The sequence below is a fragment of the Megalops cyprinoides genome, chromosome 1 (assembly GCF_013368585.1).
Source record: "Megalops cyprinoides isolate fMegCyp1 chromosome 1, fMegCyp1.pri, whole genome shotgun sequence".
Classification (NCBI taxonomy): Eukaryota; Metazoa; Chordata; class Actinopteri; order Elopiformes; family Megalopidae; genus Megalops; species Megalops cyprinoides.
Window position 1 is genome coordinate 11,408,037 of NC_050583.1, and position 25,569 is coordinate 11,433,605.

At 46.9% G+C, this 25,569-nt stretch overlaps 2 protein-coding genes and 1 long non-coding RNA gene across 3 annotated transcripts; 1 reads left to right on the top strand and 2 right to left on the bottom strand.

The window, feature by feature from the left end:
• The first annotated feature begins 3,407 nt into the window (after window positions 1–3,407).
• On the top strand, window positions 3,408–5,199 carry LOC118793062. The gene is made up of 3 exons (XR_005005649.1): window positions 3,408–4,043; window positions 4,166–4,273; window positions 4,612–5,199. It is a non-coding gene; the product is annotated as an uncharacterized LOC118793062 (long non-coding RNA).
• Window positions 5,200–6,928: 1,729 nt separating this feature from the next.
• On the bottom strand, window positions 6,929–7,486 carry nanos3 (nanos homolog 3). The gene has a single exon (XM_036547088.1). The coding sequence runs from the start codon at window positions 7,481–7,483 to the stop codon at window positions 6,929–6,931; it is 555 nt and encodes a 184-aa protein (XP_036402981.1). The 5' UTR covers window positions 7,484–7,486.
• A 1,282-nt stretch (window positions 7,487–8,768) lies between these two features.
• Window positions 8,769–25,058, bottom strand: si:ch211-286b5.4 (afadin- and alpha-actinin-binding protein). The gene is made up of 11 exons (XM_036547135.1): window positions 24,981–25,058; window positions 21,476–21,544; window positions 21,146–21,269; window positions 20,367–20,457; window positions 19,837–20,003; window positions 19,117–19,233; window positions 18,912–19,021; window positions 18,575–18,736; window positions 18,361–18,466; window positions 16,703–16,850; window positions 8,769–8,802 (listed from the first exon to the last, which is right to left on the bottom strand). Exons 1-11 carry the CDS (start codon window positions 25,056–25,058, stop codon window positions 8,769–8,771), a joined length of 1,206 nt encoding a protein of 401 aa, XP_036403028.1.
• Between the last annotated feature and the right edge of the window lie 511 nt (window positions 25,059–25,569).

Sequence of the window (25,569 nt, forward strand, 5' to 3'; positions counted from 1 at the left end):
GCAGCAGTTGTCTAAATTAAGCTTAATTAGTTGTTTCAGGTCTTTAAAAAATGTGAGGATTCATTGGTTTTCTCTTGAGCAGGAATCAATTTTGTACACATTTGCTGAAGACACACAAATTGACAAAAAATAAATTAAAATACTTTTTGTTTTCTTATTTGTACATCTCCAAAAACACATTTTTATGAAGGACACCCTGCAGACAACTGATAAAGAGAAGTTAAATTGATTACTTGGCCTCAGTTGGAGCAAAAAGCAGCATGCAGTCAGCCCCCAGGACCATCATTGGCAACCACTGAAGCATTGGAACAATGAAGAATGAGGGCATTACTGGATGTAAACGCACTGTTCTATAGAGCCCTACGGTGTTTTTTGATAACGATCTTTATGATTGCAGACTATAAATGAATCTGTAAAACCCTTGAATTAATGCTCTGACAAAACATATTGTGCTGTGGTTCAGGTCCTGCATTTGTGAGCTGACAAGCAATGGATTGAGAGAGAACTCGGCTCAGTTGACTAAGGTAATGTCTCTCTCTTTCTCATTCTTTTGTTTCTTTTTCTGTGGTTGTGGGCGGTGGGCAGGGATGTTTGCAAGTTTTGGATCTTTATTTACAAGGGCATATTTTTACTTGGGGGTGACAGAAAGGATTAGTGGTCCCAAATGTACCTCTCTGCACCAATTCTATCCTTGTGTAAGATTCCCACAGAGGGCCAGTGAGCAGACAGCACCCAGCAGCTCAAAGTCAAAGTGTACAGAATCTTATAGTGTATTGATCTGCATTTAAAAATGACAAGAGTTACAGTGAATGTCATGCTAAGGTTGTTGTGAGTGTTAAGAAATGGTTATCCTCTCCCATTACATAGGATGTGACAGCCCATGATTCCTGCGCAGAGGCTAGCCTGCCTTCAGTGGCGGTCGGCCGTCTTCAGTTAGATTGTACCACCGCACAGAAGGACAGGGGTGCGTCCGCGTTTCTAGAGGCAGGAAATTCCGATGAGCTTGACCGAAGAGGAGCACTTAGGAATGAAGACTCTAACACTGAACGTGTCGTCCACCGCGTTCTGGAGGAGGCTGATGAACAGGCATTCCCTGAGCCGACTACTGACAATGAAAGGGGAGCTCCGCAGCAGCGCGGCGAGAGCCGTCTGCATCCTACAACGGCGGCCAACCTTAGAGGGACGGACCGGAGAGAGGAAGGCGCTGACGTACAGCGCCGCTCCTGTGCTACATGCCCACATATTGCCCAGTGTCCACCTGGCTGCAGATCTCCCCCACCACCATGTGACAGGAGTGAGGTGGGCAGGAGATCCAGCAGAGCAGATGGTGTGGCAGGGTGGGATGGAGGGGACAACAAAGAACCCCAACACCTCCACTCACAGGGGGGAGCTGGTGTCCATCCAAGTGGCCAACGTGAGGTTGGAGAGGGGAATGGCGCCGGCTCAGCTGCTGAGCAGAGACAGTCATTGGCAGGGGGTCAGACTGAGGACGGTCCCGCAAAGAAGAAGGTCCGTAAGAGGATGGGGATGTGGGATTTCGGGGATCGGGAGAGGAGGAGCCGTTGTGAGGGACGGCTCGCAGGGAGGAACATGAAAAAAGGAGAGAGTGAGGCAGCAAGAGAGGAGCTGGGAAAAACAGATACTCAAGAGGAGGGCGCACACTCACACTGTCACAAAGAAGTCATGGAGAGGAGTCTCGAAGTAACCGCCTGCAAGATGGCATTAAACAACACACATCTTACGACAAGGGAGGGATCTCTGGCCGTTCCATGCGGACTAGCAAAGCAGCCAGGATTGTCCCCTTCAGGCTCTGATCTCTCTTTGTCCACCCCATCCACTCCGCTGGACACTATCCCTGAGGAAGAAGAGCCCCCTCAACCTGAGAGGGAGGGTCCTTACAAAGGAGAGCAGCAGTTTCCAGCTGAGAAAGCCACTGCCTCGGTGACCGAAACCAGCTCTGCTGCTGTGTCAGCTGAGGAGGGCACCAGCGGTGAGGACACACATCCCTGTGGGATGGCAGAAGACGCTGCAGAGCGCATAGCGAGTGAGCTGAGTGGAGAGAGCGAGACGCCCGGTGAGGAGCTCGGGGGCGCTTCCCGTGACGGCGGGAGGCACGTGACGAATCCCTGTGCCGTGCAGGAGGACCGCTGTGACCTCAGCATCACTGTGCTGGAGAAGGAGAAGAAGAACCAAAGCAGGCAGGCTATGGGCGGGGGAAAAGAGGTGGCGGAGGCCAGGGCCTGTTCCTTCTTTGAGCCGGTGGTCACAGCAGCCAATGACCTCTCAGAGGCCAGCGCAGTGATTGTCCCCTCTGGAGTGGTCAGGAGTGCGTCCCCTGAATGTACCTCTCAGCTGGATCCGAATGTGCCCAGGGGGACAGCCTCTGCTGGCACAGAGGTATCTGTGGAGCACGAGGCCGTGGCCGAAGCAACACCGGCCCCATGCTCGGCCCAAGGTTCGGGAGAGGTCTCAGCGTCTGTGGAGATCTGGGGCACAGAGCATGCAGGGCGAGAGTCGCCCCGAGACTCACAGGGGGCCGCAGCGACTGAAGACAGTGCAGAGCCTCCAGAGCTGCAGGAGCCAGGTGGAGACCTGAGGGCGGATGTAGGGACACTCTCAGCTGAAGGTGACCCTGTAAGAGACAGTGGGAAAGCGTCTGCTGCTGGGCGAACGGCCACTGAAGCGTTACCCACAGAGCACCGGCCTCCCCACTATGTGACCGTGAGCGTGGATGTGCACATTGACCAGGCAGGTTGCGAGGCTGGGACACAGATGGTCTCTGACCAAGTCTCGCTCAGCGACACTGCCGTGAACCCTCATCAGCAGCCAGATGGAAAGGATGGAGGCCGTCTGGACACAGGTAGGAGCTGTCACTGACAAATACTTTAAAAAAAATCTATTTTATGTACTGTAAGTTCCTGATAAATGCATATTATCTGGCCTGTTGTGATGGTGTGCACTTAAACCAGAATCGGCACATAAGTGGGGTAAATAAAGCCAGAGCAGTATTAAAACACGGCCAACCTTATACTGTGATGTAAAATGGAGGATGCAGTTAACCAATATGCAGTTATAGGGGGCTGACCATGATCCCTGGTCCCCGGCATGTTGCTGGATTTTACATCACAATTACACTAATAAATTTAACATGAGAGCAACCATCCTCAACTGTCTACACGCCACACCTCAGCATTTAGAGCACTGTCACTAGAAAGAGAAATAAGAGAGCCAGGTATGTGTTGAGTGAGTGGAATTTGGAATTTCTCTCCACACTGCCAAACATGTTCACGCCTACTCGTTTTCCTCCTCCATGCTCTTTCCGTTCCCGCCGCCCCTAAATCTTCCTCTCCGCAGTGGTCTCCTCCTCCTCCTCCAGTGTTCAGGAGACAGACAGTGAAGAGGGTTGCCCTGGTTCTGTGTGTTCATCAGTGCCTAACCCTACGTGTGTGGACAAACCCTTAACCTGTGACACACCTGTCCAGAACTTCAGCGCTCAGGTAGTGTCGTTATTATTACTATTTATCATTTATCATTCATAAAATGATAACTCAAGTGTTAAAATGATAATCAAATGATAGAATTCCAATAATGATAATACTGTCATACACACATGGCTCTGCACGCCTGATACCCACCGTTGTATTCTGCTACAAGGTATTAATATGCCGGGAGGAAAGGCAAGTAAATAATTCACCCATCTCTGGAGTGTGTGTATGTTGGCAAACGTTTCAGTACAACCTCCTGTTTTGATAAATCACACTTTGTGTGACAGTGTGAGTACGCAGAGTAGACAAATGAGGCCCATGGTGTTGTGGGTTGTTTTTCATTGTGTCAGGCTCAAGTTGCAAGCTGGCAGGCCCCCAAATAATATCAGCAACAGTGAGTGAGTCACATCCCTAACCTTATTACAACTTGTTCGCAAGTCGCTCCCGCTGTGTCTCAATTCAGAGCCCCAAACCCAGCGACGATCCTGATTTTGACCCCGGCACCCCCGTCTCCCTCGGCTCCCCGTCTGACTCCCAGCTCAACAATATCACACTCAGGTGAAAGGGGGGAGGGGGTGAGTGGGCGTGGCGGAATAGCCCCTTGTTCAAATGCGTGTGTGTGCGTGGCTTGTGTTTCCTGTGCCTCCCCATGTCTGACTGTTTGTCTGGCTTTTCTCAAGTCCCTCTGAACGCAGCGAGACAGCCGATGACGCCGACAACTCCTCCGAGCAACCGGAAGACGCCACGGAGCTCGTCTGCGGCCTAATTAAAGAGCTGTCCTCCTTGAAGTGAGTGGGCGTCCTCAGTCCCGCGACCGGCCTCCGCCGGCCCTCCAGCGTGGCTTTGTTTCAGATCCAGTCGGCTTCGATTTAATTATTGAATTGACCTTTAATTAGTAAAGGACCTTCACGGCTGAGGAGCCATAGAGCGGATGAAATAGATCTGTGATGCAGACGAATTGGATCAAAGGTCCGCAGCTGCAAACTTGGCAGGCTCTTTGAAATGCCGCAGCAAGTGGAACTGTTTTATTAATGACTGGCCCGCGTGTCACAGTTTGTGATGTCTCTCCCTTTTCCTGTTCTCTCCACTCCCACCCCTACCCCCACCCCTGCCCCTACCCCCTCAGTCGGACAGTGATGGCTGCCCATCGGGAGCTGGACAACTTGCGTCGTGGCAACAAGGCCTCAAAACCGCCCCATCGTCATTCGTACTGCTCCCGCCACAGTGAGATATAGACACTGTCTCCAGTTCTGGGGGAAGATCATGCAAGCACAAGCTGCTAGGAATGCCATGCTACCAGGCATTGCAGTGACGGAAAAAGAGTGAAGCCCCTCCCACTCTACATTTATTCCTTCCTCCTCATTCACAACCCGTTTAAGGTTTACCCACTAAGCACTCCTCCAAGTGCTCTCTGATTGGCCCCGAGTTTTACGTATGTGGGGGGTTCACCTATGAGAGTAGTGGTATTTAAAACATCTCACCTTTTCACATCACCACTCTGGTGCACACCAGGACAGCACACTCACGTGTGCTCACGGGCGTGCACACACAGACGTTTTCAATGGCTATGTTCCCCGTAGTCATTGTTACACTTCCACCAGTTAGCAGACGACACCTGGATGATCGACTTGTGTGGGTTTTTTGTCATTTTCTGTTCTCGTTGAAGTTCAGTCACAGTCAGTTGGATTTTCCCAGAGCATAACCGCACACCCAGTTTCAGAGTGTATGCATAATAAAGCAAGAAATTGTTACCTCCTACTGTGCCTTGTGACTTCCTGTGGACATGTGTGCATGACGAGTGTGAGAGAGGGGACAATCATTCACATCACACACACACACATTACAAATGCATCTGTTTGAAAGTTATTATTATGATTTCACACAAACAACATAATCAGCATTAAGATCAGTGACATTCCAGTATAATTGAAAAAAAAAACAAAAGTAAAAAACACACTTAAATGCAAAATATATTCTTTTAACAAACATTGAAGCAAGTCCTGTTGACAGCACCCAAAATATACATTTTTTCCATCATAGGACTTGCAATGTACAGCTTTACAGTTTTAAAGAAATTACAGAGCACAGTATCTTTTACAATCCACATCTTTGAGATTCTCAAGTCTTATTTCTCTTTAAGGTCTATGAAACTCTTGGTATTTCTTCTTGTCTCTGCATGTTTGTTTTACACATAAATATGTGACTGCGTTTTAACGCAAAAGCTATACTCTACTACAATCAAAACCCCCAATATGGGCACACTTTAAGAAATACAAAATTTTACAATTGTCAAAATGCAAAACGAGACTACAAACAGAATATATACGATTTCTTTGGGTTTTATGTATTCAGAGACGGAGTTACAGGAATAACTAACATTCAAGCCAGTACGCAGCTACACTGTTCCGACACTGGTGTCACGTTACCTGTTGACAACAGTTACATTCTTATCAAATAGTTTTGGCAATATAAACCACAAAAACGCAAAACTGAATAGAACTTCCTTGATATTTCGTTGATATTTTAAGCATATTTCGCCAGGGTTTCTTTTAAATTCCACATCTCAATCGCTTACAAAAATGCAAGTGATCTGCTCGTCATTAAAAAGTGATTCAAAAAAACATTGAGAATAGAATAGGAAAGCACCGCCCATCTCCTAGCATTATGTCGGAGACTGATCCAAAGGAACAACCCTGACATTAACAGTCGTTGACAGATTTCAATATTAAAACGGCAGCGTATGTTGAAAGGGTGTTGCTGAGACACAACAGAGGAAAGAGTCGGATCACACGCTTTAAAAAGGGCGGCAAACTAAGAATGAATCGGATTTTTTTTGGTCCGAGAACATGACACAAACTCAGAGCTTCAGCAACTTGCGTCACTGGAAGCTATAGTAAAAAGTGCCTCCACAGTGATTGAAAATCTGAAGCCATGTAAACAAGTACCGATTCAATCTGAAGTTCAACAAAGTTATATTATATGATTAACTGCATGCACGACATTCAAAAAGTAGCCATCAAAAACATGCAAAAAAACAACCCCAAGTGCGTTAAAAAGTAGGTAATAAATCGTGTTCACACAATGTAAAAGCATGCAAAATAAACCAACAAACAATAATACAAAAAAGGAAATTGCAAACGACTACCTAACAAATGGCGAAATTTGCCCCTTTTTGTAGATTCTTTCCTCTGGAAAAACAAGATCAAACACGCCCCTCGTGATCGCCTGCCACCTTAGAAAATACTAGCCTAATTAAAAGAGTAAAAATGTAAACGCAAACTGAGTGCAACATGATTAAAAACAACATTTAAAATATTTAGCACCAGGTCAGCCCCAGTTCTCTGCCTTTTCAATGGCAGCCAAAAGAGCGGTACGTATAGTTTTGAAGGTTGTTGAACGTCGCGCACTCCCTTCACCTTTGGGAGCCCTTGGGCGATTAGGGTTCAGTGTTGCATCCTGACGTACACCGAGGTGTAGGCGCTGTCCACCTGGGGGCAAAATCGCTTGGTGTGGGCGCTAGACCCAGTTGCCCCGCACAGTGGACAGACGTACTGCCGCAGGTACGGGCACACAACGTCGCCCGCCTGGTCCTTCAAACTGTGGGAGGTGAACACGGCCTCCGACTCTCCGTTGTGTTTGCAAAAACAGCAGTACAGACGCTGTGGGGGTTTTCCCGGGGCAGTGGGGAGAGACGCTTTCTTTCGCACTCTTGACCCCTCCAGCCCCACTGTTGCTTCGAGCCTGTACGAGGGCCTGGAAGTCGGATCTGGAAAGTATTTTTCAGCGGTTTTCATACTGCCCACTTGTTCGTCGCCGTGCGGTTGCCAGTTTGGTGTGACGGACACCTGTTCACCGAACTCAGGTGTTTTCCCCTTATGACCGACCTCGGCATCAAAAGTTCTACAATCAGCCGTCTGCCCGGCCCGGATTGCCCGGACTGTGTCAGCCAGACGCATGTAGTCTCGCCATGGCTCGAACTGGTTGTTTCTGGGGTCCATTTCTCCATACAGTGGCACTGGCGTTGTGTTTGTCGTGAGACAGCAAACCATATCTTGCCTCCTTTCTCTCTCTCCCTCAGTCTTGCCAGGAGGAGAGCGACCACGATTGACGCCTGCAAGTCTGCTGAGGGGAAACAGGCGATACCATGTAAGGTGGAGGGTATGGCGACTTGGACTGTTGCCTGTGGTTCCCAGGAAACTCAAATCCAGACTTTGTAAAACTTGTCTTGTGAAACGTAGTTTTTACAGTTTATGCATGCAACGGCCAGTTAGACTTGTAGCTGATAATCGCAGCGACAATTATAACTCCAACCCTCGGTTAAAACAGCATATTGGTTAAAGTGTAGGCCTAGCTCTTCCTCCGTAGACTCGCTTAATTGATGTCATCGGCCGGGACGTCGGTGTAGAAGCACTGACTGACGCCTTCAAGGGCAGGATTTGACAACGTAGCGAATCGGCTGTTTCAGGTTTGGAGAACGTACCAGCGGCACAAAACACAAACGTTACATTAGCAGCGCTACTTTGTTTCTGTCTATTTTGAGAGAGAGCTACCGGCCAAAATATGTAGAACCAACGAACTCGGTTGTCAAATTCTTACACATCAACGTGTTGTAGACATTGTGATGTAATGTTATTATTAGCATAAACGGACAAAGAAAGACACAAAACAGGGTTATATTTTTAGAAAAATAAATATTTATTTTAATCACGTCTATTTATTAGACCAATAACTAGCCTCCACAACTGACGTCAGTATAAGTGTTCCATACTATTTATTGGTCTGTTGGAAGTACATACCCAATACACAAATGACCAGGCTAAATTTAGTCGAAAAACGATTTTGTGGGGGTCACAGTTTTCATTCATTGCTGGGCGAGTCTAAAATTCAAAACCCACCGACAGCAATGAATGTCAATCGTGACCCTTTCATGTGATACCCCATGTGGCCGCTGGAGGGCCACAGCGGCGACCGAGTGCAGCTCTTTGGAAGGAGACGCCCTGACTCAAAGCATCAGGGAGGAATTGCAGACCCGTGGCGGCCATCTTGGCTCAAACAGGGGCTGTTGTGTCGGAATATAAATGACACCATTAGAGTGGTTAGAGTGTCAGTGTGATTGATCAGCAATACATTTTCCTTTTGCTGTTCATGTGTGGCAGTGTGCCCTGGCATTAGTCATTATATGTCTATGTCAGCATATTTTAGAAGTACAAAATTAAAAGACTAAATTCAGGCCATGGTATATGACTCAAATTGTCCATGTTTGCCATATTTCAGAGGTTCTTGTCAGGTGTCCTTCAGTGTCAGAGCTGGGGAGGCCCTGCGTGTGGAAGAGAGGTCGAGAGGCAGGGTACACTCAACACTCGATGGTTTCTCTGTGGCACAAACTCACCGACAGCGTTGAATGTTCTCTGAGACTCGGAGGTGACACTCACAGAGGAAGAGACTGCATACACAGACTCTTTCTACATACATACACAAACTACATACACAGTCTCTTTCTCTTTCATACGCGCACACACTTTTACATGTTCATACATTGTTTCTGAAACTGCATCTCTCTCTGGTCTGCTCTTATAAAGACAGACATTTTATGTATGGGGTGATACTGAATAATAAGAATAGTACTTATTATATTACTTATTATGAGTATTAGTAGCATCTCACATTCAGTTAACAGATGCTCTTACCCAGAGTGACTTCCAGCACAAAAGAAAAAAACTGTATAGTAGTAGTAATAGTATTGTGATTACTGTTATTATCATCATTAAGCAATCAACATGGCTCTTTCTATCACAACTTAAAATGCATGCACCATTAATCACAATGACCAGTATCATCATTCACCCCACAAAATTCCTCTTGACATTAACCCAGATGCCAATTTTCCAGTCTTAACCCCTCACCCAAACCAATCCACCTACCCACTCACACCCACCCACCCACACACACACACACACACACACACACATAAATGAACAGACATGTCTTTTTTCCAAAGCATTGTTTGCCACTAAAAATCACAGCACTAATTGTACAGTAAATAAACAGGAGTGAGATAGTGTTACAACACAATGAGAGTGGGCAGGCCTTTGGGTGCTACATTAGTTCTAGTCTAACAGCTGTGGGGTCTATTATTTGACTTTGGGGGGAGGGGAGTGAGGTTAGTGGTACAGGGGGGAGGCGCAGGCTTGGGGGGAGGGAAGGAAAGACAGAGGTGGAAGGAGTGGGTGCGTGTCTGGGAGGGGGTGGGGGGGGGGAGGTGGGGTTGGTGTCGGGGGGCGTTGATCGATTCCAGGCTCTGCATTTCCAGACAGACTGAAAGGCAAAGGTCAAAGGCCTCATTTCCTATGAAAGAGTGGCCGTCTGGTTGCGTGACCCGTCTGTGGGTCCTCCGTGAAGGGGCTGAGTTTCTGATCCCGTGTACCAGCAGTCTTACCTCAACAGGCCCGAACACTCCGGTCCTACACCACACCAGCAGCCAACCCACTCCCACTCCACAATCCCAAAGCATGCTGGCAGCACAGCACAGAGGCAATCCCACTTAAACGCATGTGTTGGTCTGCTGACCTCTGCTGTCAAGTGCAAACAAGCACGCAAAGATCCCCTGGAATAAATAAATAAATAAATAAATAAAACAGAAACAAAATCATTCCACACCACTGAAATACACACTGGCCTAGCTAGGCCAGGAGTTTTTATATATTCCCATTCATTTTAACTAGGGTGGCAAGAGACTGAAAATCAGACAGGACTGAAATGTTTTTTTTGGCGTGAATCAAATGTCAGAAGATCATACAGGTCTCAAATGAGAATAACACACACAAACACAAACAAATAAATACAATCTCTCTCTCTCTCTCTCTCTCTCTCTCAGCAGTAAAAAATATATACTATATATAATGTGCTTATTGCAAACATAATCATATGCAGTTTAATTAACATAAATTAGCACAATCAAGCTCACTTCCTGTTGTCATTTCAGTGGTGATGTACACATTAGCAGAAGTGAAACCAGACTGAGAGACCTGACTGGAGATTACACATGCCTACAGACATGAGTTGAACCCATTGAACTCGTGTGCCTATGCCGAAGGAGATCAATGGAGGTGCACCCTCTGTATTACCCTGCTGCTCACAATATGTGCCAATGTGCTTCAGCACATGCTAGCTGGTCTGTTTCAGTGCTCCGGCGTTGGACCGCTCGGCTGTTAAAGTGAACGTGAGTATGAGTGTCGGAGTCAGGGCTATTGACGCGGATGTCAGTGCTATTGTGAATGCTGATCCCCCTTCCCCCTTGTCTGGGGGACCGGGTCTGTGTCTACCTGCTCCAGACTTGATCAATACTTAAATCCAATTGCTGTTCAGATCCATAGGGACTGACACACGCACACACACATACAGGCTCACAGACATGCACACATGGAAATAGACCCATGCAGTAAGACACACAAATGGAAACAGTTTTTCAGGCACGTGCATAAATAGTATGTGTGATGTTACAACAGCGAAAAAACATACACAGTCACTCATGTGCATACTTCAAGTCTGTCTCATACTTTATGACTGAACAAAAAAAATGCTAGTCAGAAAATGGTCACCGAATATACCCCTGACTGAAACAGACACCATATGCAGACCAGGCTTAAAATAACTGTACACACACACACCCACCCACACATATTTATGTTATGACTAAACATATAACAGATATTATTTTGTACAAGGCAAGTGCACAAAACACAGAACGCAGAATCTCAGCTGATTATTCAGTACAATAGTATGAACACTTTGACACTGTTTTAGGATTGCAAACATTCTTGGTCATTTTATGAATGCATCACAGAGTAAAGCTCTTTGCCTAAGCATGGAAACTCATTCCAATGTCAAATCCGGGGAAAGTATTAAAGCACACTTTAAGTTCACACGTGTCTGTCGATATATTTGTTTGATGAGTACAATGCAGAGCCAGACATGGCTGTGAATAAACCTGAATTTCTGTCATTATGAATGTACTTACCCTCTGTTGTCCCAGAACGACCCTTAGGTGTGCTCCCCCTCCGCCTCGGCTCCTTCCATACATCTTGTTCCCTGCCTCTCTCGCCCTGCATTCCTCGATCTTAATATATCCTCTCCCCCCTCTCTCTCCGCATCCCCTCTCTCTTCCTGCCCTTCTAGCTCTGCCACCTCTCTCCATCCTCTCCCCCGAACTCCACCTCTCCCCCCTCTCGTTTCCCCCTCTCTCTCTCTCTCTCTCTTTCTCTTTCTCTTTCTCCCCCGCTCCCGGTTCCTCCCGGTTCTCTTTCTGCTCGGCTCTCTGGGCTCCAAAGTCTCCCCTCCCGGCGACCGCTTCCTGCCGCTGCAAACTTGACTGCAGAGAGTCTGGCGCTGTGTGTGCGTGCGCGTGTGCGTGCTGGAGGCAGGGAGGGAGGGAGGGGGGGGGGTTGGGGGGTGCGAACCAGGACACAGTCTGTCAGTTTGAATGAAAATTGTGAATGCTCCGTTTCTCCCTCCCTCCCTCCCTCCTCCCCCCTCCAACTCTCCCCACCCACCCGCCTGCCCGCCCGCCTCTCGCAGGGGCGTACTCTCTGTCTCCCTCTGCCTGTCCCTCTTCCGCCTTGAAAATCTCTCACACCTCAGACATATTTATACATCTACCCCCGCGCCCCCCCCCCCCCTCCCGCTCTCTGTTCCTTTCTGACAGTGTGTGCCAGACAGTTAACCCTTCGATTGCTACGGCCTTAGTGCCATCACACGGCCCCCAGTCAGTGTTAGCTGCCCATGTATGATCTGACTACACTCCCAGTTCTTTTTGCATGGTGCATGGTTTGGAAGATTAAATAACACACCTGAATGGAAGGAAATATATCGATCACAATGTAAACATTTATTAAGAGAAAGAAAAACTATACTGGCTTGAACCTCTTTTATTTTAAACAGTGGATCCACCTTCTAAACCATGTCCTCTTCAAACTTGTATTTCAGTTTTTTTTTCCAAAGGATTGATATAAATATTCAAATAAATATGTAAAGATGTGAGATTCTATCTCACCCTTTTTTTTTTGGAACACAAATATTTCTTCGCTTCGAACGCTCACAGGCTTCATTGTGTTTAACATTCAATAGCAGCCCAGATGCATGTGCGTCATTAGGAGAATTATTTCCGTGATCACGATTTCTTGACTGCGGTCTTTGATTTTGAGCTCTGTGATCTGTTGTTCGCGAGCTCCTCTCTTCCTCTGTGAGCTCACAGACAGTGCACTGAGAGAAGGATGTGGCATTTTGAGCTGCTGTCACGTCTCACATCCACTGTCATGAGTTCAAGCCAGGTGTGAAGAAGCTGCCGAGGTCCATGAGAAGATTATCATCCGCGTTATCATGTAGATTCAGCTTGGCGATATTCAGAGGCGAGAGCTGTCGGACTTACACAGAGATGGAAGGACATGACACTTTGATAGATTGCCATAATCTAAAACATTGCTGACGCTTCACATGAACAACGCCGTTGTTCAGACATAAAGGATGTAGTTGATATAGTTTTACCCTCTATTGTATCCGTGCATCAGGTATTTTGGAAGTGAATAGTGAAATTCAGAAAGCAGAATCAAAATGTTGCATTTACTAATACTACATACTAAATAATGACTCAAACATATGAATTCCCAGACAACATTCATATTCTGTTGTCATATTTCATTTGGCATGAACATAAAATGGTTCCCTACACAGAATGGCCAGTGGATCACAAGGCATAAAAAGCAGTGGAGATCTTGTTACTGAAGCCTGTTTAATATTATTAATAACCTTTATTAAACACACACAAGGTTCAAGTATTTTTCTTCTGTTCTTTTCCCTTGTTCCTGTCTTCAATACAATATGGCAGGTGAATTTTTTGTCCAGGATCCTTTTTGTTAGAGCTGTTTTTTTTCCCTCTATTCTTTGTCTTCCTCCCTTACTCTCTCCAGCTCTCTCTAATCCCTCTATTCGGTCTCAGTTACATATTGATCAGTCTGTGATGCAGTGCCAGAGGTCAGAGGTCAGAGTGTGAGGTCAGACGCCGGGGTGACCACCGCAGAGACTGTTCCAACTGCCAGCCATCTTGCATTGACAGCACTGATCAACCTGACTGATAGAGGAGCAGAGGGAGAGAGGGAGGGGGAGGGGGAGCTGGGGGTGGTGGGGAGATGGAGGGGGGACTGGAGGCAGGTGGAAGAATGATGAATACGTGGGCTTATTCACAGCTGTATAAGATGGCAAATGTAGTCTATGAGCCCCCAATGCTGTCAATGAAAGTGAATTTATATGTAAATTCCATATATGTACAAGTGCACTACGTCAATTTGGATTTTAAAAATGAATATGCTTATTCATGCATTTGGCAGATGCTCTTCTCAAAAGAGGCATCCAGAGTCACCATGGTGAGATGTATTAAAATATATTAAGTATGTACCACGGGAACAAGAATGATATGGAGAAGCCAGTAACACAGTGATCCGGCATCAGACTGAATAATAATGCTAAAAAAGACACACACTGTGTAGCTCCTTCCATCACTGGGGGCTAAGGAGGAAAAAAGGTGATTTTGAGGAGGTGTCTGCGGAGAGGGGGAACATGGCTAGCTGATCCGAGGCTGCTAAGGTGAGAGTTTGCCGGGCAGAGAGTGCACAATAGATAGTCCCTTAATGGATTCAGAGCAGGAAGGAGTGTCCTAGACTACACAGTAGGCCGCCACCGGGGTCCTGAATTTGTGGCCAGTAGTCAGAAGCCAGGAACAGAAGACAAGAAGAGGAGAGACTTAAGCCAGAATTGCCTCAGTAAACATTCAGCTGTATAAATGAATAACATGTAAAAAAAGGTAACCTATGTAAGTCTCTCTGGAGAAAATCATCTGCTAAATGATAATAATGTAATGTAATGCAATGTAACGTAACATGGCCGTACTTTGGGAGGTTGAACACCGGCCAAGCAGCAGTGCTCAGAATGAGTTGAAGTGGTCTGCCAGTGGGCAGAGAAACTAGTCACCGGGGCCCAGGTGCGATAGCAGCAAGCACAAGGACCCAGGGGAGGAGATAAGAAGAGTAGGTGGTGGTGACAAGGGAATGTATTCTTATTTGCTGAGGAACCTGCTGATCCAGGTCAATGCAACAGTGCTCTTGATGAAGGAGAACTTGTCATCAAGGATAACCTGCCTCACGGTTTGCAGAGGTGAGGGTTTGGCTGGAAGAGAGAGCAGGTTTATTTTGGCAGAACCTGAGATTAAGATGAATCAAAGGCATACCGTGCCATATCACAGAAGTATACACCCAGGGCGTTCTGGTGTGGGCTGGGCTTTACTTTCTCTGAACAGGGGTGTTGGTGGGGAGGAGAAATAAGAACGTAATGGAAAAGCCAGAAGCCAGAAAAGCCAGCCTGGCAGATGATGTTTGTGCACGTCTGTGTGAATACTGTCAACAGGGGGTGGGGGAGGGGGGAGCACACTATAGGAAGGAAGAGGGTGAACAGGCTATAGAGGGTTGGAAACAGCTCGTTGGTGCGTCTATCGTTTTTCCTCCACCCTGCTTCATATAGGAAGGGGTGAGGGGCTGTGGGTTTGAGTTTTGTGAGGGGGGGGAAAGGGAAAAAAAGGGCTATAAATAAGTAGATAGCAGTTGTAACTGTCACTAACCACACGGACACACCTGATCCAGTAGGTAGAACCAGAATGCACACAGTGGCAAACAACCACACACTTTTTACACGCGACCCTGCCTGAGAGTCACTCAGAGAAAAACAGCAGCCTGGGGAGGTCCGTTAAACCTGCCTGTGGTGAAGCTTAATGTGCATCTTCTGATAACATGTCCTGACCACACCACCCTAAATGACAGATTCAAAAACTTGCTCACAGGTCAGCCGCACACACATGAAGCTTATGTGCCGTTTGATACGTGGGCAGGCCTACACAGCGCAGGTGAACTTCATTTTGCCAAATGCAGGTTCCCTTCCTGAGAGCCTGGGGTAAAATTGTGCAGATATTTCTGACAGAATCCCTCCTGAAGATTTCTTCCCATGTTCACATTGCAATAATCCCAAGAGGCCTCTGTCTAAATGACATGCAGCAGTTTCCATTGTTGCTATTAAATCTTTCACACTTAAATCATGTTATCAAATAGAATTTAAAAGTCCTGCCTAACAGGCAGACACTGTAATGATTATTGGTTCAAGAGGAACAGGCCTACAGAAATAGTCTATTTGAGTTAAGCACCACACACTGCCATTACCATGGAAAGTAAGACACAGGAAGAGCGTGCCTTGTGTAAGATGTGTGCTTTTTTATTTCTTTATTAGAAAAATATAAATGTTGAAAAAGAGCTCTTTAAAAATGGATATCATTGATTAAAATGACCATTCCATGTCTTTGGGGGGGTACAGGTGCCTTCTAGGATGCTCATCCCAACAGTCACTCCGAGATGGACTTTCCATAGACCTCCTGAAGGGGGGGGGGGGGGTGAGAGGAATGGAGAGAGAAAAAGGGAGACAGAGGAAGACAGGAAAAGGGAGAGATGGAGAGCAACAGAAAGGGGGATAGAGAGAAAGGGGAAGGGAGAGATGGAAATAGACAGGGGGACACAGAGAGAGGGGGAGGGATAGAGAGGGGGACAGAGAGAGAGAGCAGGGGGAAGGGAGAGATGGAGAGGGAGAAAGGGGGGGGGGGGGGACAGAGAGACACCACGTTACCATACAGTCAGACACTCCTGCTGAGGCTGGCAAATGATACGCATAACTCAACGATACCCCCTTCTCCACCAGCGCGCCGCACCGTGAAATTCAGAAAAAGTCTCAGGTCACATGCGTCTCCACTACTGGGGGGTCCCGCTGAGCAGGAATGAACCGTGAAATTTCTGACCCTGTAACTTATCTGGTCCTATTTCACTGGGACCGAGGCTTTGGGTGGAGACGGTGAAGGGTGTATTCCATGTTGGGTAAATGTGACACTGACAACACATTGGTAACTATTAATTTAAATGCAAAGTATATCATATTGTGTAAGCAGACATCACCTGTGAGAAGCATTTTACATTCCTGAATAAATCTCTTTCCAATGTTTAAGACACCATTTATAGCAATGGTAGCCACAGAGGTTATCAATATGTTCTCTCAGTTTCATTATAATTTTAAAATTTGAACAGACACAGCTGAAGATTAACTGCTGAGTGTGAGGAACGGGGGGGGGGGGGGCAGACCTGCGGAAGAAGGGTAGCCTCAGAGCGGAGTAGAGTTCGGGGGTGCTGGGGGTCTGAGCACCACTTTGTTCAGCCCAGGGTGCAATGCCCGACTCCATGGAGGAGGGAGAGGCCGGATGACAACTCGAGTAGGTCATGTGATCCGAACCTGAAACAACTGTCTCACAACCCCCTCCCCCCCACACAGAACAGACAATGTGCATTCTCAGAAACAGACCCATTGTGTAACAGACATCGCATTCATTTTGGAAGACACCTGATCCAGAGTCACATCGATTGTATGAGAAATGACTGGACCATGTTCAACAGCTTTTACGCAGTCAGACTTTGGGTGGAGAAAAGCCAGCTACCGTTAGAGCTCACACAAGAACAAAGCAATTACCTTGCTCTCATACCCTTTTTTTTTTTTTTTAAGCCTGCGGTGACAGCCATTGTTTTTCACAGCACAGTTAAAGCCCAGCTGTTACCGTTTTTAACATGACTGTCCGAAAGCACTGTGTTTATATGAGGAACTCAGTGCATGACCTAAGTGGGATCGCTGACAACAGCTAGCGTGACTGTGTGGTGAAGTCTATCCTGCTGCAGGCGAGTGAGGTTATCATATACACTCAGCAAACAGAGCTCACTTACATTAAGAACTTCAACGCTCACTGCAAGGTGGCAGTCAAGGCCAACAGTCACGACATATGAATGACTCCCATGGGTGTGTGTGTGTATAGAGCCTTACTGCTGAGAGGTGTGGAAAAAGACTGTGTGTGTGTGTGTGTGTGTGTGTGTGCGCGTGCGTGCGCACGCACGTGCACAGGGCATCAAAGGATGTGAAACTAATCAAGCTCGGGAGCGTCTGAGGTCTTTTTGTCAAGAGAGCCTTAATGCTTACAGAATCGATAAGCGCTTATCTGCGATGTCAGTTAAGGCAGAGATTAATTCAAAGCTCGAGGATCTCGCTTCAAAACAAATTAAACTGTACAATAACACAAAGGGGGCATTCAAAGGCTGTGACTAGGAGAAATTAACATCACTCACCAAAAAGGGCAAAAAAAAAAAAAATGGCCCTTCAATGCAAATGCATAACTTCAGCCCATCCAAGTGTTAAACTTTTTTTAATCCGGTTTGACATTGCCACTTGTACTCTAGGCTTGCCCATTTGCATAGAGGGGTGTGCTTTGCGCCGAACTGAAGCAAGTGCGATCCTTCTACACACTGACACACAGTCAACAGCTATTTTAACACTGCATACCCCACAGCACACTACAGCAGAACAGACGGCAATTTGAAAATAGGTGCGGGGACATCTGTGCATGCACCTCCTGAGCCATTAGAGGGCGCTACAGCAGAGACGGGAGAACTTTGCTGACGTACCCGCCGCTATCCCTGGTGGAACGAAGCCAATTTGCTCTACCATTGTGGGCTTGTCATCACTGTCAGCCAATGACACGGCTATGCTCGAACCCGGGCCGCGGGGCTCAGCCTGCGCTCGGAAACGATCGCTTTTGCTGATCGAGGCGCCAAGTGTTAACATTTCTACAGATGCATTACATACACACACACACACACACACACACACACACACACACGTGATATCTGTAGGTTGGATTGCTGTGTCTTGGAAGCTCGGCGCACGGCGGCCGACTCATTGCTGTGTATCGGAGACTCACTTAAGGAGCCACTCTCTCTCCTGCTGCGTGAGGGAGGCTTGAGGGGCGAGTGACAGAGGAGCTGCTGCCTCAGCAGGGAGGCCTTCTGCTGCTCAAACTGCCGCCGCTGCAGAGACACACACACACACACACACACACACACACCAGTCATCTCCAGGCCTGCAGCTACACGACAAACCAGCACATCACAGCAGAGTCGGCCTCCCTCTCTGACCTCGTGGCCCAGTCTGATGGCGGCATCCGTGAAGGCCTGCCTTTCCCTCTGGAAGCTCCGCCTCTGACTTTCAAACTCCGCCCACTTGGCCTGAAGCCTCTCCCACTCTTCCAAGTGGTAGGAGTCAATCAAAGGGGCTGGAAGAGGGGTAACCACATTGTCCTGTGGGAGGCACAGACACAGGCAGGTGGGCGCCACCTGAATAATACATTAACAGTACCGAACGATATGGCAACACTGGCCGCTGACACAGCGACAGGTGTGAAACTGTTGGAGGCAGCAGGATTACATTATTGGAGGGATTAACAATGAGCACTGTAGCAGTTAGTAATATAACCTGCAGGAGCTGCTGCTGCAGCCTGACCAGCTGTTTGCTTTGTTCCAGTTCTGATTCCAGCTGAATCAGCAGTTTCTCCTGGTCTGTTCCCACGGTGACAGAGGAGAGGCCTTCAGACACACACACACACACACACACACACACACAGTGAAAATCCTTATAGTACAAAATATCAGTAGGTTTCTGCAGAATTTCAGCCACTTACCTGCAGAGAGGAACTCTCCTAGTCTTTTTTGCACCTTGGTCCACCCTTGTACCACTCCCCCAGTCACATGATCACCCAGAGCCGCCTCTGATTGGATGAGCCTCTTGAGGTCTTGCCCTTGTCCCCGAGTTCCCACACAATCATCTAGAGTCTGTCAAACAGAACGCATGACTCACAGCTATTTACAGTACGAGTAAATATTAACTTCCATTCTGTACACATATAAACAATGAAAAACAACACCAGATTCAGGTGTTTACAAACAGTCTTGCAAAGCTACAATTTCCTCCATTTCTGCACTGAACCCCCCCCCCCCCCCCCCCATTATCTTCAGTGGATCAACTGCAGACATAATTGGCCAAAACTACCATGAGCACAAGCTATCCTGTCAATGACAATATGGAGAGCATTGGACCAGGAAAGTATTACATTATACTTCATTGTCATTTAGCCATGTTACATTATTATCATTTAGCAGACAATTTTCCCCAGAGTAACTTACATCGGTTACATCGGGTTTTTTTTTTTTTACGTTATCCATTTATACAACTGGAAATTCACTGAGGCAATTCTGGGTTAGATACCTTGCCCAAGGGTACAGCGGCAGTGCCCCAGCAGGGGATTGAACCGGCAACCTTTTGATTATGAGCCCTGCGCCTTACCACTATGCTACACTCCTGCCCCAGTGTATGGGTCTGCCCCTGTTGAGTGTGCGATCACGCTCCGAGTTCTGCCCCCCCCCCCCCCCCCCCACGAGCCTCCTCACCCGCTCCATGTCGGCCCTCAGTGAGCACAGCAGACTGCCGAGACGCTGCCTTAGCTGCGTCGCCTCCCTCAGCTCGGCCTCCCGCTTCTCCAGCATCACCCTCAGCGCCTCCTCCTCTCTCCTGCAGGGGGCGACAGAGCGCATGCCACCGCTCAGCGCAGAGGGGGCACAAGCGGCTTGTGCTCTGCTCATGGGGGGGGGGGTCATTTCAGAAGAGGTGCAGTGCAGTGTATTTATATAGCATATGAACAGGGTCACGGTTGACACACAGTCAGCACATCCACAGAGTGGATCTGCACAGCACTTTCTCTCAATTGATGCCCACGAAACACAGTCACTCAATGTCGCACAGACATTGCAACAGATTTGATGTATGGTCTGGACTCTGGATACAATTTCAAATGAAAAAGAAACACACAATGCTGTAACACTTTTACAACTGTTTAAAGGGGCACAAACCTCAGTACCCCTGAAATCACCCTACCTTGCATTCTCATACCTGCTGTGTGGTCTCACTGTCCTGGAGGAGGTACCCTTCCCAAGTGCTGTGGGTAGGACGTTCAGCATGTCCATCGCTATAGTTAGGTAGAGAGGTTCTTAGGGGCTGCAAGGCACTTGTCTCAGAGTTAGAGCAAACAGCATTCAATTTCAAAAGGATAGCAGAAGGCAGCTCTTAATGCCTAGGAGCTCTGTTAGTCAAAAAATGCCATGGAGCTCTGGGTCAAATCAAATCTCTTCAAATATAATGAGAGTAAATGAATCACAGAGATAGTGTAAATGCCTAAAGTGACAGTGATCATGCATTAGGGCCTCATGCTGTTCAGATTCACTGATCTTTATTGCCAGGCCACCAGCTGAGAGAGTAGGCAGGCTTAATGTGATGAGCAATCTGGACGAGTTATTGGTTAGCGATTCTGCACAGCAGGTTATCTTGAAACAACCAGTGTCACCGATAGCAGGCAAATCAGCCCTTCAAGTAAAAAGGTACCTCCATTCCTGTATTGTGTTAGTGATGCATTACAGCGAATTTGTACGTGGTGACCATTGAATACAAAATGTAAGTAAAATGAAACTGTAAAAACATTCTGAATTAAACTGAAACTGCCTTACAGACTGTCACTTGCACCCCCGCAAACTCTCAGTGCTCGAGCTCAAACCCGGCCATTTCAAGCCCTCCTGTCCCATTTCTGCCTGTTCACATTCCCTCAGTGTCTCAGTGTCTCCCCCTGGTGGCGACAGCGACCCCAGCGCGAGGCGTCTCACAGGCCTTCCTGTCCCAGCGCCTGTCGGTCATCTGCGCCAGCCGCTCCTTCAGCCGGCCGTTCTGCTGCTCCCTCCGCCTCAGCTCGCCCGCCTGCTGGCTGCAGCGCGACTGGAGACGGGCGCACTACAGGGGGGAAGGGGAGCGACGGCGGGGCGTTATCCGGCTCTCGCGAAAACGGGGCTCCCCTGTCCTCCAGTTAATCTCTACTCCATTCACAGGTTCACTTCTCACCTCAACCACCACCTCGTCAACTCTCTGGCACATCCGCAACTCTATCTTCCATCATCCCACACGTGAGCGCGCGCGCGCACACACACACACGGTGTTACCTTGTCTCTCTCGTGCCTCAGAGTGTCCTGCAGTCTGACGATGTGCTGTTCGCTCTCGTCCAGCTGGTCCTGTGAGGCGAGGCATGCCACCATCTCAGTCACAGTGCGTTTAACGACCACCCGGCGCAGCTCATAAACCAAAGCGATTCATTGCAAACATCGGCCTGCTATTGTATCTAAACTGCAGCACATAAATCCAGAGGAAAGGATGCACTTCTGCCAACAGTGTCAAGCCGAGAGTTTTGCTTTGATGCTGCGGCTTAAGATGTGAAGAGGTGAAACAGACAATGCAACTGAAGAGACCGAAAACCAGACAAGGTGTCTGTGTGAGAAGGTGACTGTAGATGTACACACAAATGGCCAGAGCGAGGGAGGTAAAGCTGAATACATCTGAGGTAAGCTGAAAGGAACAGCAGCCTCAGAACTGGCAAAGCTCTGCTCTTTGGCTTTGCTTCAAAGAGATAATAGAAAAACGACTACAAGACAGTTTGTTGGCATATGTTGAGTGCCTCACTTTTTTTTTTTGCTGCCTTGAGATATTTAGCTCTTAGTATGCCGATTTATTGGTGTGCGCACTGTGGGACCCCCGTTCAACAAATCAGCATACAGTACCCTTAGAGATCCACCTCTCCTCCTCTCCTTTAGATCCTTTCTGCTTGGCCAACTGGAGGTGCTGCAGGACACCTCGCTGAGGGGTGGGCTTGGCTGGGGAGACAGGGTGAAGGTGCGCTGGACATCTGGGCATGGAGACAGTGGGTGATAAGGGACATGGTTAGATATGGTGCAGGAAGACAAAACATGTCCCTGTGCCAAAAGTGAGAGAGCAGCAGTGCACTTTTTTGGTCCTTGATGGGGTTCATCCTGCAGGGTCAATAACTCTCTGAACACCTCCTAAAAAAAGCTCAGCATCTACAAAAGGGATTATAATGGACCTGTGGAATACCATGTGGGATATACAGCAGTAACCATGTAGGGGGGTGTGTGTGTGTGTGTCTGTGCGTGCGTGTGTGTGTGTGTTGCCCGTCAGTGACTGCATTTGCATTAGAGATTCTGGAGTCAGCTCTCGAGACTCAACGTGGAAAAAAATGTGCCAAAAGCTCAGAGTAAAGAGGTGCGGTTTGCATTTACACCTGAGAAATGCAGACTTCTTTGATATTACTGGCCAAAAGGGGTTGGAGTCACAGTGCTTGATGCATGCCCATTTGCATGCCTTCTGGCACACTTAATATAAAGGAAGCTTAGCTTGGGTGTGAGTGCGAGTAGTGTTTTTAGTATAAACGCAGCAACATTACCAGGACACACTTGCAGCTTTCGCCTGCTCAGCGGCTGCCTCTGACCATGCCTCTGTACACGTGCCATCAGTGCTCAAGCTGAAAAACAATTACACCATTTTCAGACTTCTTCATGGTCAAACAGCCAGGATTCGACATCATACTTCTCCTTAAAAGCCAGCTTACACACCGTCAATGTTTTTTCCCCTCACAATCTCTTTCCAAAGGCACATGCATTTTTATCTTACCCAATCAAAAACACAGACAGCTTACCGACAACAGAAATAAAAAAAATGAAGAGTACAGAAAGAGATTTTGTGAATGGACAAATGTGGCCTAAGCAAAGAAATAAGGACCATACAAAATAAAAAAAATGTAGGAATAAACAACTAAAACGATTGTCAAGAAACTGGAGTAAGCTTTTAAAAAGTTTGAAAAGAAAATGGCCTTACCTGAAACATTTATCTCTTTTGCGAGTGATACCAGTTACTCCTTACAAAGTGGTGAATGATAATGTTACACAAACTTGGTGACAGGTGGGTGGAGGCGCTGAGCCCAGGTGTTAGCATTTCACTTAATTACTTCATTGATGATTTCAACTATTTTAGCGGTTAAACGGTGCACAGTAAAAGTACCTTAAGTGATTTCAATCCCTCCATAATGAAGCAATTTACTCAAACGGTTACACCTGGGAAAGATTAGCATCCTAGCCCACGAGTCAGGCCTGCTTTATTCAGCCAGACTTAAATGAGATACATATGCACTGACTATTTCTGACTGCAAGGATGTGTTCTGTGTTACCTGCTTGTCTGTTACATTGCTGACAAACCGTGATTAAAACAACCCTCACACTTTACTGAGAAATGCCTACAATGCATTGAAAGGCTTAAATCATACGTTGATTTTATTTGCTTGGCTTTTGTACGTACATTGTATCAGCTTAAAGTATGGAAGCACCAGATATGTTGCCAGGCCTGACACATGGCTGGAAGGAGAGGCTATATCTGGTGTAGTGAACACCCCAAAGGGGATGATGGGAGGTGTAGTCCAGGACTCATTCAATGGCAGGGATTCACCGTGTGGAGTGGGGAGGGGACACAGATTCCCACAGTTGGGAAAATTAGTACCAATAATAAAGACTTATGTGCGAAGTGGGGTTGTGTTGTTTCAGACACAACATAACCACAATTTGAATATAAAAATCCCATAATAATTTGATATTGATTAATAAATATATTGATTAATGCACGTAATAATGGGCTGCCTGACACGAATACTCAAAAAGTACTAAAACTATTAAATAGAGAGGGTCTCCTGTACTGTAGAGTCATCTGCTCTGGAAATCATGGAGTGTCATCAAATCATGTTTTCTCTAGGCCTACTTTATTATTCATACATGGGTTCAGATAGATAGGTTTTAATTTTATTAATGCTGTCATCAATAATGCTATTTCCATTATGTAGAGATAACCAAAAAAACATTTATCTGAAATTGTAAAATTGTCTTTATATGCTTGTTTTGTTGCGCATTATTTTTATATTGATGTTGAAACAGTGTTTTGTAAATAATATTAATCATTTTCAAACTTCAGCTTTGTTTAAGACTTAGAATAGATAATAGTAATAGGTAATAATCCACATAAATATGTATTAGACACTTTAAAATAATACAGCACCTTACATTCTTATTTGGCATTTTTGTTCAAGGTACCAAATCTTGAACAAAAGGAGCAGGACTCGTAACCGAAAGGTTGCCGGTTCGATCCCCGCTGGGACACTGCTGTTGTACCCTTGGGCAAGGTACTTAACCCACAGTTGCCTCAGTAGATATCCAGCTGTATAAATGGATAACATTGTAAAGAACTGTAACCTATGTAAGTCGCTTTGGATAAAAGCGTCTGCTACATGAATAAATGTAAATGTAAATGTGTCCAACACAAGTCATATACAGTATTTGAGAAACACTGGGTTATCACGTTTTATCAAAGATTTGTTTAAAAGGGCTTAAACTTCTCCCTTAAATAAGCCTGCACTGAAATAAACCTCACTTGATTTATGTCTGGCTTTGCTTTCCAGCTTTGATTCCATTTCCATGTTCTCTCTCTCTCCGCCTCCTTCACTACTCTCCTTGGCTGCACTGCTGTGTTCTCCTCCTTCAGCCCCAGCTCTCTCTCCTCCTTTCTTCATTCTCTCTCTCTCTCTCATTCATCCCTCCCTGAATGCTCTTCCCTCACGTCCTTCAGAGGGGACTTGTTCACTTCGGCCATGAGAACGCCCATGTCCTCACCACCCAAGCCGACAGGTAAAGGCATGGGTCTCTAGTTTCCTGGTACCATTGTTACTCAAGGACCTCAACCCTCTCTTAAGGTCAGGAAACAGGTTTTCATGGGAAAGCCTCACTCTGCGATAACAGTTGATTCAACCTTCTTTGCACTCGTCGTCCCACCTTACCTTTTATTGACTCAACTTGACTAACGACATTCGTCAGGTGTTATTTCTCTGATGCAGCCTGTCCCCAGAGCACTGAGGTCTTAAAGGAGGTGTCAAATCGGTGCGACCGCCGTGTGTGTCTCTGGAGGTGTCATTATAGTTGGCATATGCAGAAACCTCCTCACGACACTATAATCGCGAAGTAACTTGAGGGCAGCAGACTCCTGAAGGGGAATGAACCAGTGATCACCAGTCAATCATCCGTGAAGAGGAAGTACACTGTGCGACACTGGCGGCCATGTTTAGTGTGGCCTGGTACATGAGGGAACTGTGCAAGCACACGTACATCCCAATCACACCTTTAACACATCATATTTGAAAGATCACATTGTG

What these genes read in the sequence shown, in the direction of transcription:
- nanos3 (XM_036547088.1), bottom strand. Translation starts at nt 7,483, where the DNA reads ATGGACCCCAGAAACAACCAGTTCGAGCCATGGCGAGACTACATGCGT.
- si:ch211-286b5.4 (XM_036547135.1), bottom strand. Translation starts at nt 25,058, where the DNA reads ATGCCTTTACCTGTCGGCTTGGGTGGTGAGGACATGGGCGTTCTCATG. An exon ending in TGAGGCACGAGAGAGACAAG is followed by an intron (nt 21,270 to 21,475) that starts GTAACACCGTGT and finishes TCCCCCCTGTAG; the next exon opens with TGCGCCCGTCTCCAGTCGCG. An exon ending in AGGAGAGTTCCTCTCTGCAG is followed by an intron (nt 19,022 to 19,116) that starts GTAAGTGGCTGA and finishes GTGTGTCTGAAG; the next exon opens with GCCTCTCCTCTGTCACCGTG.